This window comes from Bicyclus anynana, chromosome 13 (genome assembly GCF_947172395.1).
Source record: "Bicyclus anynana chromosome 13, ilBicAnyn1.1, whole genome shotgun sequence".
Classification (NCBI taxonomy): domain Eukaryota; kingdom Metazoa; phylum Arthropoda; class Insecta; order Lepidoptera; family Nymphalidae; genus Bicyclus; species Bicyclus anynana.
This window is the reverse complement of record NC_069095.1, coordinates 10822933-10837589: the sequence shown is the minus strand read 5'-3', so window position 1 is coordinate 10837589 and position 14657 is coordinate 10822933. Positions and strand designations below refer to the sequence as shown.

The 14657-nt window shown below is 35.8% G+C and overlaps 3 protein-coding genes across 5 annotated transcripts in view; 2 read left to right on the top strand and 1 right to left on the bottom strand.

Moving 5' to 3' along the window:
- The window catches only part of LOC112050410 (transferrin), a 39025-nt gene extending 37540 nt beyond the window's left edge, over window positions 1–1485 (top strand). Inside the window, exons 13-14 of the mRNA XM_052884927.1 lie at window positions 223–485; window positions 1210–1485. Of these exons, the coding sequence (XP_052740887.1) occupies window positions 223–485; window positions 1210–1302 (356 nt within the window). The 3' untranslated portion in view covers window positions 1303–1485. The remainder of the gene's footprint in view (window positions 1–222; window positions 486–1209) is intronic.
- LOC112050411 (succinate dehydrogenase cytochrome b560 subunit, mitochondrial) lies at window positions 1414–2836 on the bottom strand. The gene is made up of 3 exons (XM_024088676.2): window positions 2676–2836; window positions 2368–2600; window positions 1414–1801 (listed from the first exon to the last, which is right to left on the bottom strand). The coding sequence occupies exons 1-3, from the start codon at window positions 2696–2698 to the stop codon at window positions 1515–1517; spliced, it is 543 nt and encodes a 180-aa protein (XP_023944444.1). The 5' UTR covers window positions 2699–2836; the 3' UTR covers window positions 1414–1514.
- Window positions 2837–3086: 250 nt separating this feature from the next.
- On the top strand, window positions 3087–14395 carry LOC112050412 (acylphosphatase-2). Of its 3 annotated transcripts, none has more exons than XM_052884929.1 (4): window positions 3087–3334; window positions 3901–4010; window positions 11350–11476; window positions 14315–14395. In XM_052884929.1, the coding sequence occupies exons 1-3, from the start codon at window positions 3098–3100 to the stop codon at window positions 11468–11470; spliced, it is 468 nt and encodes a 155-aa protein (XP_052740889.1). In that variant the 5' UTR covers window positions 3087–3097; the 3' UTR covers window positions 11471–11476; window positions 14315–14395. The 3 variants fall into 3 exon arrangements, with proteins under 3 accessions (XP_052740889.1, XP_052740888.1, XP_023944445.2); XM_052884928.1 differs by lacking the exon at window positions 14315–14395 and adding an exon at window positions 11608–12639; XM_024088677.2 differs by lacking the exon at window positions 14315–14395 and having other exon boundaries at window positions 11350–12639.
- Window positions 14396–14657: the final 262 nt, after the last annotated feature.

The window sequence follows — 14657 nt, the reverse complement described above, 5'->3', positions numbered from 1 at the left end:
GCACGATATTTCATGAAACAAAAAAAAATATTTAACTATACTACAACCTTTCTTGATGAGAACTGTTTACCAACAAATAAATTAAAAATGAAGGTATAAATCACTAGTCATTTCACACCTAATAATAATTATAATTAACTTGTTCTTGAATTAATGTAAATAATTTTGATTAAGAACAATTAGATATAGTTAAGATATTTAGTATAGTAAAGTTCATTTCAGGTGCCGATTTATCAAACTTCGACGCATCTCAGTATGAGCTGCTTTGCCTGAACCGGGAGGCCGGCGGCCGCGACAGTGTTGCCAACTTCGCCACATGCAACATAGCGTTAGCGCCGACAAGGACTTGGCTGTCGGCCAAGGACTTCCTCTCCGACGTGTCCATAGCTCATACACCACTGAGCTTGGCGGAGTTACTTGGCGACAGAAGTGACCTGTTCAATATTTATGGGGAGTTCCTCAAGAATAACAATGTTATTTTCAATGTAAGTAAATTCTTTAAGTTAGAAGAAGAATGTATGTGTCGACGCGAGTGAGTTATTAGAGCCTAGATAGTACGAAGTGTTCCATGAGTTAGGTGGGGAGTAGTGGGAGGCCGAATACTGACGTTATAGGTGACTCGCTCATTCTTGTCGTGGAGTTCGATCCACACCTTTTGTTGGATAATCCTTCATGGATTATTTTGGGATAGGCGGGAAGAAACTTGAGGGGAGAAGGGGTGAATTAGTTTTAAAAGACGTCTTTAACCCTACATACAACATTCACAAGTCTGGGACTTTACTCAAGTTTATTCTCTGCCACTAGAGGTTTGGTTTGAGGTTTATTGGTAAGTAACATTCTTAGTGGGAATTGATTAGATTTTGATTAGGTTCCCATTCAATAACTGTGTTATGCTCTTAATATCTATTTCTGATGTCAACCTGTTTCCGACATGTATTACTTTTCTGGCACAGTTGGTAATGCCTTGATTTACAAAAAAAAGTGAAGTTAAATTGTCAGCATGGCACAATTTAGGGCTTTAAATTTTATATAGTGCTTCCATATAAAGCTATATAGAACACAGTGAATGTGTGTAAAAATGGTTCTATGGTTTTTACATAGCCATAATAAAACAGACAAAAACACAAAGACATATAATATTTTAAAATATAGCTGCATTACATAAGAAACCAAGATATTAATACCTAATTATGTACTTCTTTGTTTCAGAATAATGCCAAAGGACTTGCAACTACAGAGAAAACAGACTTTGAAAAATTCAAGAATATCCACAATGTTCTGCATAATTGTGGAGTTTCCTAATTTATTTTAATTTATTCTAATGTTTTATGTAACTTATTTACATAATAACACATTATTTAATCATTAAGAAAGAGACTGTAAAAAATAACCTCACCAATAAAACAAATCGAATTATGTGTATTTAATAAAATTTATTACATCGCTTAAATTGAAAATAAATAATAATACCAAAAAGTCAACAAATTTCTATTAATCCTACTGTCCTTTCATAATTATAATGCGGCCAGGAACAGAGTGATTGCTACAGCCGCTCCTAACATAGCATAGCCTGTTGAATAAACCTCTTTGATCGTTAAACCTTTAGCGGTGTCCCAATACAGATGTCTAATACCATTCGCAAAATGATAGCCAAAAGGAGCCGCAATTAAGGCTTTCGCTAAAAAGATGGTTGCCGGAGACAGATTTAATCCTTCGATCATAGTAACATAATGGGAGATGTCATGGGGCAGTACAAGAGCTCCTAGGCCGAGAGCTGTTGCGTATCCAGTTAAAATTATTCCTAAAACAAAATTATATTGTTACAAACTAGTTCAACAAGTAAATATCAAAACTATGTAATTAATCAACATGCTATTTGACTAATGATATTGAGAATTAGGAAAATTTTAATGTTAATGACCCCAAATGAGGAAAGCCTCAATTGGGTATGACTAAGATGTAAAGCCAAACAGAATCTTTGATGAATTTTTTTTAACAATATAACAACTACCAAATATTTTTTATGAAAAATGTGTGTACAGTTTTTTAGAGTTATCTCATTGTAGACCATCAAATAAATGTTCCTGTCAATGCCTATCACATTAATCTCAATTCTCAATGAATAGTAAAACCCCTGATTCTCAAAACTACTACATGGATTTTCTTGTGATTTTGAGCAATATGTAGGCTTAATTTAAAAATAAAAAATCAAAATATAATTTAGAGAAGTATACTTATTGAAATAAAAACTATATTCTGTGACCTAAAATGAGTTTAATATAAAAAGCTGGTAACCCTAAAATCTAGTAGCAACCCTCAAGTCAAGTCTTGTGATAGAATTTAAATTTAACAAAATTAAACATATACCTGCAGTTCTGTGCGTGATGGACAGAACACTAGTAATCTGGAACTTGTAGATAGTGAGATGGGGCGACAAGGGCCTGTTCAGACGTTCGTTTCGAATATCATGATGTTCCTCTTTTGGTGGTTCAAATTTTTTAAACGTTATCTTAGGAACTGCCGCAGCTTGAGCATACGTCGCACTTCCCAACGCGGTGCGAAACTTTGCCAAATTGCCCAACAGCGAGGTATTTCCTAATCTGGAAACCAGTCTACACTGAAACACTATAAAAACCCAAAGATAACATTACATAATAACAAAAATGTCAACATACCTGCCGCAGCAATAAAAAGCCATTGTAATTTACTGCGGTACGCTATTCCGATATGAAATAATCTACTAGAGAGATAATTGCAAACTTGAATATTGCAATATTTATTTTTAAAAATTTATTGCCCCACTACTCGGTCGATGTTGAAATGACAATTGGTGAAATAGTGACACATGACAGTTTGTCAAACAGTAGTCGGTGCATTTCAAACGTTAGCTTCAAGCCGCACAACTTGTAACTTCCTGATGAAATGAATAATAAAATATAGCAGTAATTAATAAAGTATGGTTTTAATAAAGAAATAAATACAATTTAGTGTCACATACCTGAAAATCTAACCATACTCTTACAAAAACCTCCACCATTTCTATTTTGTGGCCAACGGACTTCTCTTTGTAAATGCTATAACTCTGTGTCAACTGTCAATGTCAACTGTGAAAAATCCACTTGCAAAAATTCAAAATAATGTTGTGTTCGACGATATAATTTCAAGTCTAAATTTAAATTATAAATCTATTTTAATGAATTCCTTGTTAATTATAACAACAGTCACCAGTTGTTTAAGACTAAGCAGCTTCAGCGCGGCTACAACTGTACCCATGGCGCTCAGAAGTGTTGACTTTGAAGTATTTGGCCGGGTGCAAGGAGTATTTTTCCGGAAGGTATGCATTGGAACAAGAATTATTTTTAAGTAGTGTTAGACGGTTTTATCGTATATAGATATGCCCCTAGAGTTCTAGAGTTTGATTGAAGACTTCCGTCTTTTTGATTAAAGTCCATAGTAATATGGTTTGTAGGTAAGTTTTATAGTTAGTTTTTATCAATGATAGATCAAATAAATAATATAATCGGGTTGGGTTATGGATTCCTTATCCTCGATAAGTGGGAGGATGGAGCTGGGGCTGTGGGGGGGGGATGTTACTTCCATCCTTCCCATATCCTCTAAGCTACTCAATTTTTAACAAGAACAGTAAACAGGTAAATTAATAATTGTTCATTATGAACTTCATGAAAGTACTGCGTGCACTGATACAATGTTAGCTAGTATTACAGGGTTATTCTGTGATCCTGGTGACAAGCTCACATGTATTAGCAAAAATCAAGGACGGGTGAGTCTATGATCACAATTTGCGCTATAACTTTGATCTACCCAAGAGCATTCGTTGCACCACAGCATAAGGCTAACTTTTGTACCCAAAACTGAATATATAAGCCCATTGTTTTTCAGTACACCAAAGATCAAGCAGAAAAGCTGGCCCTTAAAGGATGGTGCCGGAACACATCTAAAGGCACAGTGGAGGGACAGATGCAGGGACCATCTGACAAAGTGGAAACTATGTAAGTTGTTTACATTGGATCTAGGTGTCTGAAAATGAAAATCAGCACATAATGATCCAAAATTTGCTTGGTTCATCCAGCTTCGTCGTTATCAACCCATATTCGGCTCACTGCTGAGCTTGAGTCTCCTCTCAGAATGAGAGGTGTTAGGTCAATAGTCCACCACGCTAGCCCAATGCAGATTGGCAGACTTCACACACGCAGAGAATTAAGAAATTCTCTGGTATGCAGGTTTCCTCACAATGTTTTCCTTCACTATTTGAGATAAGTTATATTTAATTTCTTAAAATGCACATAACTGAAAAGTTGGAGACGCATGCCCCGGACTGGAGTCGAACCCACACCCTCCGGAGTCTGAGGCAGAGGTAACTATCCACTGGGCTATCACTGCTCTCATGCAGCTTAATGCTCGGCTATTAGCTTTTATTATGTTGTGCCAATATTTGGGTGATGCTTCTAATATTTGGGTTTTGGTCTTGACATACCCAACCAGTTGAGGTATTAGGCACTACAATAGTGTAATTACCCATTCTTATGTTGACCAACAGTGGCTAGTTCATTGGCCAGTATGTTTGTCAATATATTTGTAGTGCTCATGCTCTTGTAGTGTTGGTGTTTTGCAACAAGCACAATGTTCACCAACATGAAGAACATTGGGCAATGTATTGACCAATATACTGGCCAAAGTGTGGGCCAACTTAAGAGAGGATATAATGTGCAGCACATTTTTGAAATAAATGTCATTTCTAAATACTATAGCAATATAACAAATAATAATATTTTACAAATGGATCCAAATCCCTAAATCAAAAAAGTTAGTACAAGACCCCTGATATTATATAAAGATCTACCCAAGGATACAATAAAATAAACGAGGCAAATTTTTATCCACGCTTTACAGTAAGGGGGAGGTAATAACTCAAAAAAAAATATATCAAAATTTTAATTACTTATATGTTTTTGTTCACATTGTTAACAAAAAAATTGTTATTGTTGTGGTTTTTGTTCCCTCTATACTCACGCTAATTTACAGCTTTCTAGTACTCATAGTAATGGTCTCTGTGCCATGTGCGTGTTATTATTTTGAACAATTAAATTGAATTAAATTCTAAAATATTTTGAACAATTTGTGTAGGTCACACACAATTAATAAACTTTTTAATTTTTGTAAGACAAACTACAATAGGTAATATGTACAATGTACGTACTTATAGTCTGGCTAGTTCGTTGATGACACTCCCATGATATGCGGGCGACGGGGGGAAAGATTGCGCGTGTGTGAAATCGTGCGTGCGGGCAAGTGAGGTCCATCAGTCGTGGTTTTTTCATTCATCGGTACACGCCCCTCCGGCTCGCGCGGACCATCGGGAGTGTTACGAACGAAGTTGCCAAGCTATATATAGTTTGGCAGACAAGTTTCAATATAGTGCATACCTATCTATTTAATTTTCCAAATGATCTTTCATCTATCTTCCAGTCCTAAAATTCAATATTATCCAAACCGCCACGAATTATTGATGGAAAATTTCGATAGCGAAAGTTTCGTAACAAATCTATTTTATAGTTAACAATCAGAACGTGTTCTAGACATTTCGTTCTAATTGCTTTTGGGATGGGTAAAGCTCGTTAGGATTTCTGATCGATTGTAATTTCGTCATAAATGGTTAAAGTTCACAAGACCAATTTTCGGGAAATACATTAAGACTAATTTCCTTCGAAGGATATAAAACATTCATTCTGAATTATTGTTGTAGGTAACTAATGCAGATTACAGACTTTAAGTTTTCGCTGTACAGTTTAATCTAATCGAAATTCTATTCAAAATTATTAGACTAACTACAGTATTAACTACAGTACAGTTCTCAGTTTTGCCTACACACGGACTATTTAATTGAACAATTCCACTGTACAGTTTAAACGACATGTCATAGTATTATAGTCAACAAGGTAAGTACATATTTGTATCCTAAAACTATGTTTAATTTACGATCCCACCATCCCACTGGCAAAGAAGTTACTGTAATAGAAAGCCAAGTTATGTGATAATTTGGCTTTCTATTACAGTGCCACATTAAACCAATCAAAACGTTATTAGGTTTCAATTTCATAAAATAAATAGTTGGTTGGGTTATGAGCCTTCAATTCCAAAATCTGGGTACAATACATTATGTGTATACAAGTTAGGCCTTAGTCCACTACGCTGGCCAAATACCGATTGGCAGACTTTGTTTTGCCTTCACTGTTTGAGACATGTGATAATCAATTTCTTAAAATGCACACAACTGAAAAGCTGGAGCAAACACAACACAACGAAAACAACGAAAACGAACGAAACGCATTTGGCCAGCGTGCTGTGCTAAGGCCTAACCCCTCTTTTAATGAGAGGAGACTCGTGCTCAACAATGAGACGAATATAAGTCGTTCATGATTATGATGATACAAGAGTACCTACTCAAAGGCTAAATGGGTTGATACCCATTTAGCTTTTGAGTATTGAGTAAATTTATTTATTATTTGAGTAAAGTGGGAATTAACCTTTACTTTTAGAGGATTAAACCTCACTCATCATACGAGTGACTGGAATAACATTTTTACGCTTATAAAATATGCTGTATCTGAATTTTTGAATGGAACAGAATTGCGAAATGATTTTTGAGCGAACAGAAGCGAAATTGTGAAATGATTTTAGGTCGCGTATACAAAGTAGCAATAACGATTCCGAGCGAGTTGCAAAGACCGAGAAATTGCGATAGCCAGACTTGCTTCATTTTATTAGGGCTGTATGTTTGTCAGCCCCATGCTCCTACCCAATGGCGTGCACAAAGGTTTTAACTAGGGTATGCAATATACGTACAAAGTGGAAACATCCTCCAAAATAATATAATAAGTCATCAGGATTTACAACTATGAAATGCACTGTCCTGCCAATGTTTGGAAACGTCAAAAAGATTGCATCCGACTATACCATACAAAGCCACCACGATCTTAACTCCTTACTTGGCTTACTTATGGTAGTACCGAACTTACTTATGGTAGGAGCATAGCTTAAAAGAGAATGCCCCTCTCATGCCCTGGCCTACTGAAATCTGCCAATCCGCATTGGGCCAGCGTGGTGGACTATTGGCCTAACCCCTCTCATTCTGAGAGGAGACTCGAGCTCAGCAGGCGAATATGGGTTGATAATGATGATGATGAACTGGAAACCCAGATATACCCGTATAAAATACTGGGGAATACCTGGGTTCCCTGGGCCAACGTTGTATTGGTCGAGGGGCATTACCCTTTCGGCCTTAATTAAATGGTATGTCTGGCTCTCTCAGGTGCTTAGTCAGTAGGTCATACATTTCAAATCTATTCGCGCGCATCCGCTTTTCTCTAATGAGGAGCTGGAATGAATGCAGCAATGCTGAACCTATTCAGACTGGCTTCCATACATAAATGGCTATTGAAAATACTTTGCTGTCGGGTTAATTCGTACTCTTTATTACCCTAGAGGCACAATCTATGCTTTTCTGTGGAATACAAGAAATATCTTAAGGTTGACCCATTTCCAAAATAAAAGTTTTTTTTCACTTTATAAGAAATGTTCGTATTTTTCTTTTATTTTCTAAAGATATTTTAAAAGGGTTTTGTAAATCAGTGGAATTTTCAAAATTAGTGGACTAGATGACCAGGCTATTAACTAACATTGACGTATGTTGGTTGATATAAATGAAATTGAGATTATATGTAACCAATGTTATCCGGTGTCTACTGACAACCCTTCGTGTATATCATACAGTAGGTAGATGACATTTCTCAGTTGATTTGATGTTTATCATAGGTTGTTAATAAAGACCAAATTAGTGAATAGGCCAGCAAGCTTATTCACTACCTTTGACGTATGCTAGTTGACATACGAAATTAAGATTCTATGTAACAAATGTCATTCGGTGCTTACTGGTGGATATCATACAGTGTGTAGATGACTTTATGTCAATTTATTTATTGTTTATATTTATAGGTTGTTAATAATGACCAAAATAGAGAATATGCCAGCAGCTAGTGATTACGTTTGTAAATAATTATCTAATTGCTATTATGAGTAGACGATACTATTATGTATTCTGTGAAAGTACGTCTTTGGCTCTAGCCACGACCAATGCCACCACCAAACCGGAGCTGAGACCATTTTGAAAATGTAAAATCCTAAACGTTGCGAATCGAATCTAGAACCTCTCGTTGAAACCATTACCAACTGGGTCAGAGAGATCGTTCTTAAAGAAAGTAAGATTTCATTCCCCATTCTACAAAACGATACTGTGGATAAGAGAATTGCCATATTAAAATAAACGTTAACGACCAGTCGTATTGCGAAGATAATTCTAGACAGCTGTTACACGGAACTTTGATGATGATGAAAGTCCGCAAGACTTTAGTGGTCATAACGTAAGCAATTATGGCGCTGTTAAGGATATTGGGGCAGCAATGCTTCACTTGAAACTGAAGACTGTGACCTGGATCATGTATTGTCTATCACGCATGCTAAGAAACGTAAACCACCGAATTCATTTGATCCTAGTAATCAGTATGGATTAGTAGGATCAAATTAGTAAATTCATACTTAATATTATAAATGTGAAAGTGTGTGTGTCTGTCTATCTGTTTGTTTGTCCGTCTTTCACGGCAAAACGGGAACCAAATTGACGTGATTTTTTAAGTGGAGATAGTTGAAAAGGTGGAGAGTGACATAGGCTACTTTTTGTCTCTTTCTAACCTTCCACTTCCCTAAAATAGGGAGTGGAAGTTTGTATGGAGCATTCTTCAGTTTTTAAGGGGTAGGGTAGGGAAGGTATAGGGAAGAAGTGCACATAAGTCAAAGGGACCGGGTCCGCTAGCATTAAAAACGTGAAAGTTTGTATGAATGTTTGTTACTCTTCAACGCTGCATCCACTGAACCGATTTGGATAAAATTTAAAATGAAACTAAATAATACTCTAGATTAACACTTTGGCTACTCTTTGTCCCGAAAATCTATGGTTTCCGGTGATTTGTGTAAAACTGATGGTTATGATGGTATAAATGTTTGAACTGCTATATGCTATAGGAACCTATAGCTTGGTGGGAAAGGAGAATGGCGAGGTTGCATGTATTTTGGGACTAGCAGATAGAAGTAGCGTACATAATGCAAACCCATTAATAGTTGGTAATCTTGATTAAACTAAGAAAAAAGCAAATGGTAACCAATCTTAAAAAGCAGGGAGAAAAGAGATATACCTTAAAATTAGAAGGTACGCTATCTATGCATACGAATAAATGTGAATTTTATACTGAAAAACACCGCCGCTGACATACAACTGCGTGATTGCTTTGTAAATACGACAAGGCGTTTCGGTCTCAAGCAACAAGTAGAACAATTTTACTATGTATAGAAGTAATCTTGATTCCCGTTCTGTAAAATCTCAATATTTAATTTACAAGCATCTTATAAAATAATAGTTTTAATTAATACAAATGTAAGAGTGTACGACACTTCTGAGTGTGACTCCCACTTTCGCCATCCTCCTTTTTGGTAACTAGAAACGATCGAAACCTGCCAACAGAGTAGACCTTTTACTACAGAAAGTATAAACTCCTAAATTGGAAAGTGAAACCAAGACAACCTAATTTAAAACTAACGCACACTTTCAAGCAGTGTTATATCCATGGTTTTACTTACAAGTATCTACAGTTTGTGCTTGTATGGGATCGATACACCGGTCAGGCATCCTTTAGTGTTCCGTTTGTTTTATGGGCTGCAAGCATTTCGATCAGATGACCTTCTTGATTGATTGTTTACAATTAGTGTAAGAGCTTTTCAAAAGTGTGATGGCCAATCCAAAAATATAATTCATAAGGGCATATCTAAATCTTGTATAATACTTGCACCTCAACGTGTCACCTCTCGTTATCAACCCATATTCGGCTCACTGTTGAACACGAGTCTTCTCACAGAAAAGAGAGGGGTTAGGCCAATAGTCCACCATTCTGCCCAATACCGGTTGGCAGAATTCACACACGTTGATAATTAAGAAAATTCTCAGGTTTTACGATGATTTTTCTTTCACCGTTTGTTTCAGTGATATTTAATTTCTTAACATAATTGAAAAGTTTGAGGAGCATGCGCAGGACCGGATTCAAACCGACGCCCTCAGAATCGAAGGCAAGGGTCATATTTTCTTTCAAACAAAAAACCGCATCACTACAATTATTTTAAAGTTACAATGCCACTGACAGTATATCCACAGATAGACACTCCCTTATATTACTCTACTTTTTTACGTCGATTACGGTTAAAACAGAACCACCAAACTACCAGCTAACTACAGTGCGAATAATGTATCTAACAATAATAAAACCCACATAAAAAAAAATATCATGAAAATTAGTTAGTAGATTGCTTATTTTAAACGGCAATTCCTTGAGCAGTTAAAATCCAAATCATACTCGTGCAAAAATTGAATCTTCGCTAAGAATTTGTTCGTCCCCGCACCTAAATGTAATAGAAAAAGGAATCCCCTTGACACCCTCGCCGAACAGCCCACTTTCATAATGAAACAGCCTTAATGGAGGACATTACGCCTCACGTCTATCTCAAGGCTAATGGGAACTGTGGGCCGAGTCCTCATCGCAAGTCGTAACCTAATTCGCTTAAAGAATGCATGTTTTACGTCGCTCGTTAAAACTTCTAAATGATCCGACTTGCTTGTGCGATGCAGCTAGTTTTCAGCTGATGGCATCTATTCAAATATTCATAGCAGTCTTGAAAGTTTTATTTGTATTTTATTGCAAACTGGTTGACGCCCGCAACTTCGTCCGCGTAGAAATTAGTTTTTCACAAATCTCTCGGGAACCACGGATTTTTCCGAGATAAAAAGTAGCCTTTCCGGGATGAAGATCATCATCATCATATCAGCCGATGGACGTCCACTGCAGGACATGGGCATTTTGAAGGGACTTCCAAACATCACGATCCTGAGCCGCCTGCATCCAGCGAATCCCTGTGACTCGCTTGACGTCGTTAGTCCACCTGGTGGTCGACCAACACTGCGCTTTTTAGTGCGGAGTCGCCATTCCAGCATCTTGGGACCCCAAATCCATCGGTTCGTCGAACTATGTGCCCCAAATCCATCGCTTCTTCGAACTATGTGCCCCAAACATACTTATTCTATTCCAACCAGTAGGTAGTCTCTGAAATTAGCGCGTTCAACCAAATAATACTTCAACTATACAACATTAGTAGAGATTCCAATATGAATTATATCGATTTTATTCGATGTCGGCACTGTTGTATTTTTAAATTTTTATTTATTTCAATCAGGATGAACTGGCTGAAGACGACTGGCAGTCCGAGTAGTCAAATAGACAAGGCCAACTTCAAGAACGACAAAGAAATCTCCGAATATACCTTCAGCAATTTCGATATTAGACGCGACAATTAGTTTTCAGTGAGTATTATTCTCATATTTAAAATGTAGTCAGTTTTGTTCGAGTCCTAATGTAATGTGATTACGGTTATTATTTATTATTAATTATAAAATTAGAATTAATGAAAACGGAAATTTTAAAATACTCTCAGTATTATAGAAGATGTTATCACATCCCAATGAGTATATGGTGTTTGGGTGTTCTGAAAAAAAAACACGATTTTTATCGCTATAAATGTCTAGCCGAGCAAACTATTAGCGAATTTACGATTAGATGGCAATAAGATTAGGTTTGTACTTCTAAAACTGAAGAACACAGACATTTTGTAAACGAAATTTATATCTAAAACCTATTTCATTTGACGTAAATTAAAGTAAAATCGCCATAAAGAAATGACATCTAGAATTTTAAGATGGAAGAAAAGACACAAGATTAGGATGACATGACAACTATGTATCTCATATTTTGTTTGTTTGTAAACAAAAATAAATTACGTAATTCAGGCTTAGCAAAGCACATCGCCATTTATACATTACTAGCGGACGTCCGCGACTTCGTCCGCGTGAAACTCGATGTAAACTTTCAACTACCTCTATCCTACCCCTACCCTACCCCTACCCTACTCCTACCCTACCCCTACCCTACCCGTAAAAAAAAGTATAAAAAAAAAAGTGAAAAGTATCCTATGTCCTTCTCCTGGCTCTAAACTACCTCCCTGCCAATTTTCAGCTAAATCAGTTCAGCCGTTCTTGAGTTATAAGTGGAGTAACTAACACGACTTTCTTTTATATATATAGATTATCTAATCTTAACCATTTTATTTAATTATTATTATTAACAGATAAATCGTCATGAGTAATATTGTCATCAAACTATTACTATTAAGTAATTAGAAAAAACTAAATTATAATTGTGCAATACTGTTAAACAGTCTTTCAGTTACGAAATCTAAATATTTATAGCTCGCTGTAATCGCTAATGTAAAACGATAGTATCAATTCGTTAACAATTCAACCAAAGTTTCATCACAATCGGAATAACTATGCGTTTTTGGTTAACTAGATTAAGTAGATTCTTAATGTGGCTAAGTTCCCGTTGTGATATTAATTATTATTAAACAGCTGATGTTATTTATATTACCTATAGCAGTATTTCGTTTATCTGAATATAGAATGTTGAAATATGTTTTTGTTTCATTATCTTACTCGTATTTGCATGAAAAAGCCGGGTTTCGTGTCAATTCACTCGCGTCCTTTGGACATGAAATTGAAAATTTCACTCCCCAAGCTTGCAATAAAAGGCCCCTCGCCCTCGGTTCCTATAAAACAGACGTGTCAAAATCGGCTTAATATTCTGATTGAAGCCACAGTGGCTTTTGGGTGTGCTTTGAAAAAAAATTTAAAAATTCCAACGCAAAAGGCTTTCGCATTCTACCCCACTATGTAAATGAAGCAACCTTTTGAGAGATAGCCTATCATCTCGTCAGAGTAAAATTTTTATGCTAAACAAAAATCACAACCGAAATGCGTACAAAGTTGGTCTGTTGGAGGAAGTTAATTAATTTTTAATTCAACGCTGGAATTTTTGCTGAAATTAAAACTCGACGCTCATTATCGTTCGAACGTTAATTACGAAAGAAATTAAAAAAATATGCGTGTTTTACAAATTAAAATTTCAAATAAAATGTTGTAGCCTGAAAAACTATAAGAATGTTTATCAATAAAGGAATTATTAATCTTTATTATTAATTTGAAATAAACTTTAGTAAAAAAAACAACATTATCTAATTTTTTCTCAAAGTAAAAATGAAAATTGACATTAATTTAGTATTATTATTTATACCATTATTTTGAATTTGTTTGTTGATAAACATTCCACATCGAGCTTGGCTTTAATATATACAGGGTGTTGCGAAGTATTTCCCATAAGTTCAAGGTGTTGATAAGTCCACTTATAGGGGCCGAACTACATAATTATTTTTTTAAATAAAAAAAGAACTTTTTGTTTTCATACAAAGTAATTCAAATAATTCCAACTATCCATGTAACTCACTTTATCTATCCTTGAATTTTAAAATACCTACATAATCATAGTGGTAAGACTGTCGCTATCGACGAGATTTTGCAATTGGCACTCCGCACTGCACTAGTAAGCTACTTCATGATTATGATTAATGAATAAGTAAGTTTGGCTAGGTCATCTATTTACAAAAGAAATAATTTTTACTTCGAAACTATTCATTTTAGAACACATGTTCCTTAGACATTTTGAATTAATTTTCCTTAAAGAATATAACCATAGAGTTATGGGAAATACTCCCGAGGAACCTGTATACCTGTAGGAAAATCCGAAGTAATTCTTAGTTTTATGGTGACCGTCAAACAGTGCCAAGTTTGCAAAGTTTTCGGGAATAATAAAACATCTGTTAGCTGATAATAGTCGACCTTGAAGGCGCCCACGAGAGTTCGGCACGAAGGGGTAGGAAATGATTACGTCCAAGTCAGTAACCCGGCGTGTTATCGATGGGCGGGCGCGGGGGCGGGCGGACTCGCGGATCGGGAAAGTGGGTCACATGTAGGGTTGCCACTTTTCAGTTTACTGGGAATAAAGTACGTTTAATTGTTATATACGAGTATATGTGTACGTTTAGTTGTTATATCCGAGTATATATAATGAAGAAGTATGTTGTTTCATAATATAGCAGGTAATAATTATTTATTATTTTATTTTAAAGACCTGTTTTTCTGATGTGAACTATGGTACAATCTTAATTGGCACAGCATCTTTATGTTAAGTCTGTAAGTAGTAAGTAATTCTTATATCAAACTGTCTGCGAGAAATTCTGTTTTTTTTTTTAGATCCTGCGCGTCCGTGGATTTTTCCGTAGGGCTCCGTTTCGTGGGTAAAAAGTAGCCTAAAATTTTCTCCAAGGTAGAGTGTATCTCTATAGGTACTATTAATTTGTATTTATTTCATTGAGTACGATGTACAATTACAAGAAATAACGTAGAGTTTTTATAAAGTACTAGCGGACGTCCACGACTTCGTTCGCGTGGTATTTAGTTTTTCACAAATCCCTTGGGAACCATGGATTTTTCTAGGATAAAAAGTAGCCTATGTCTTAATCCAGGCTATAATATATCTCAATACCAAATTTCAGCTAATTCGGTTCTGTAGTAGCGGCGTTAAAGAGTAACAAAC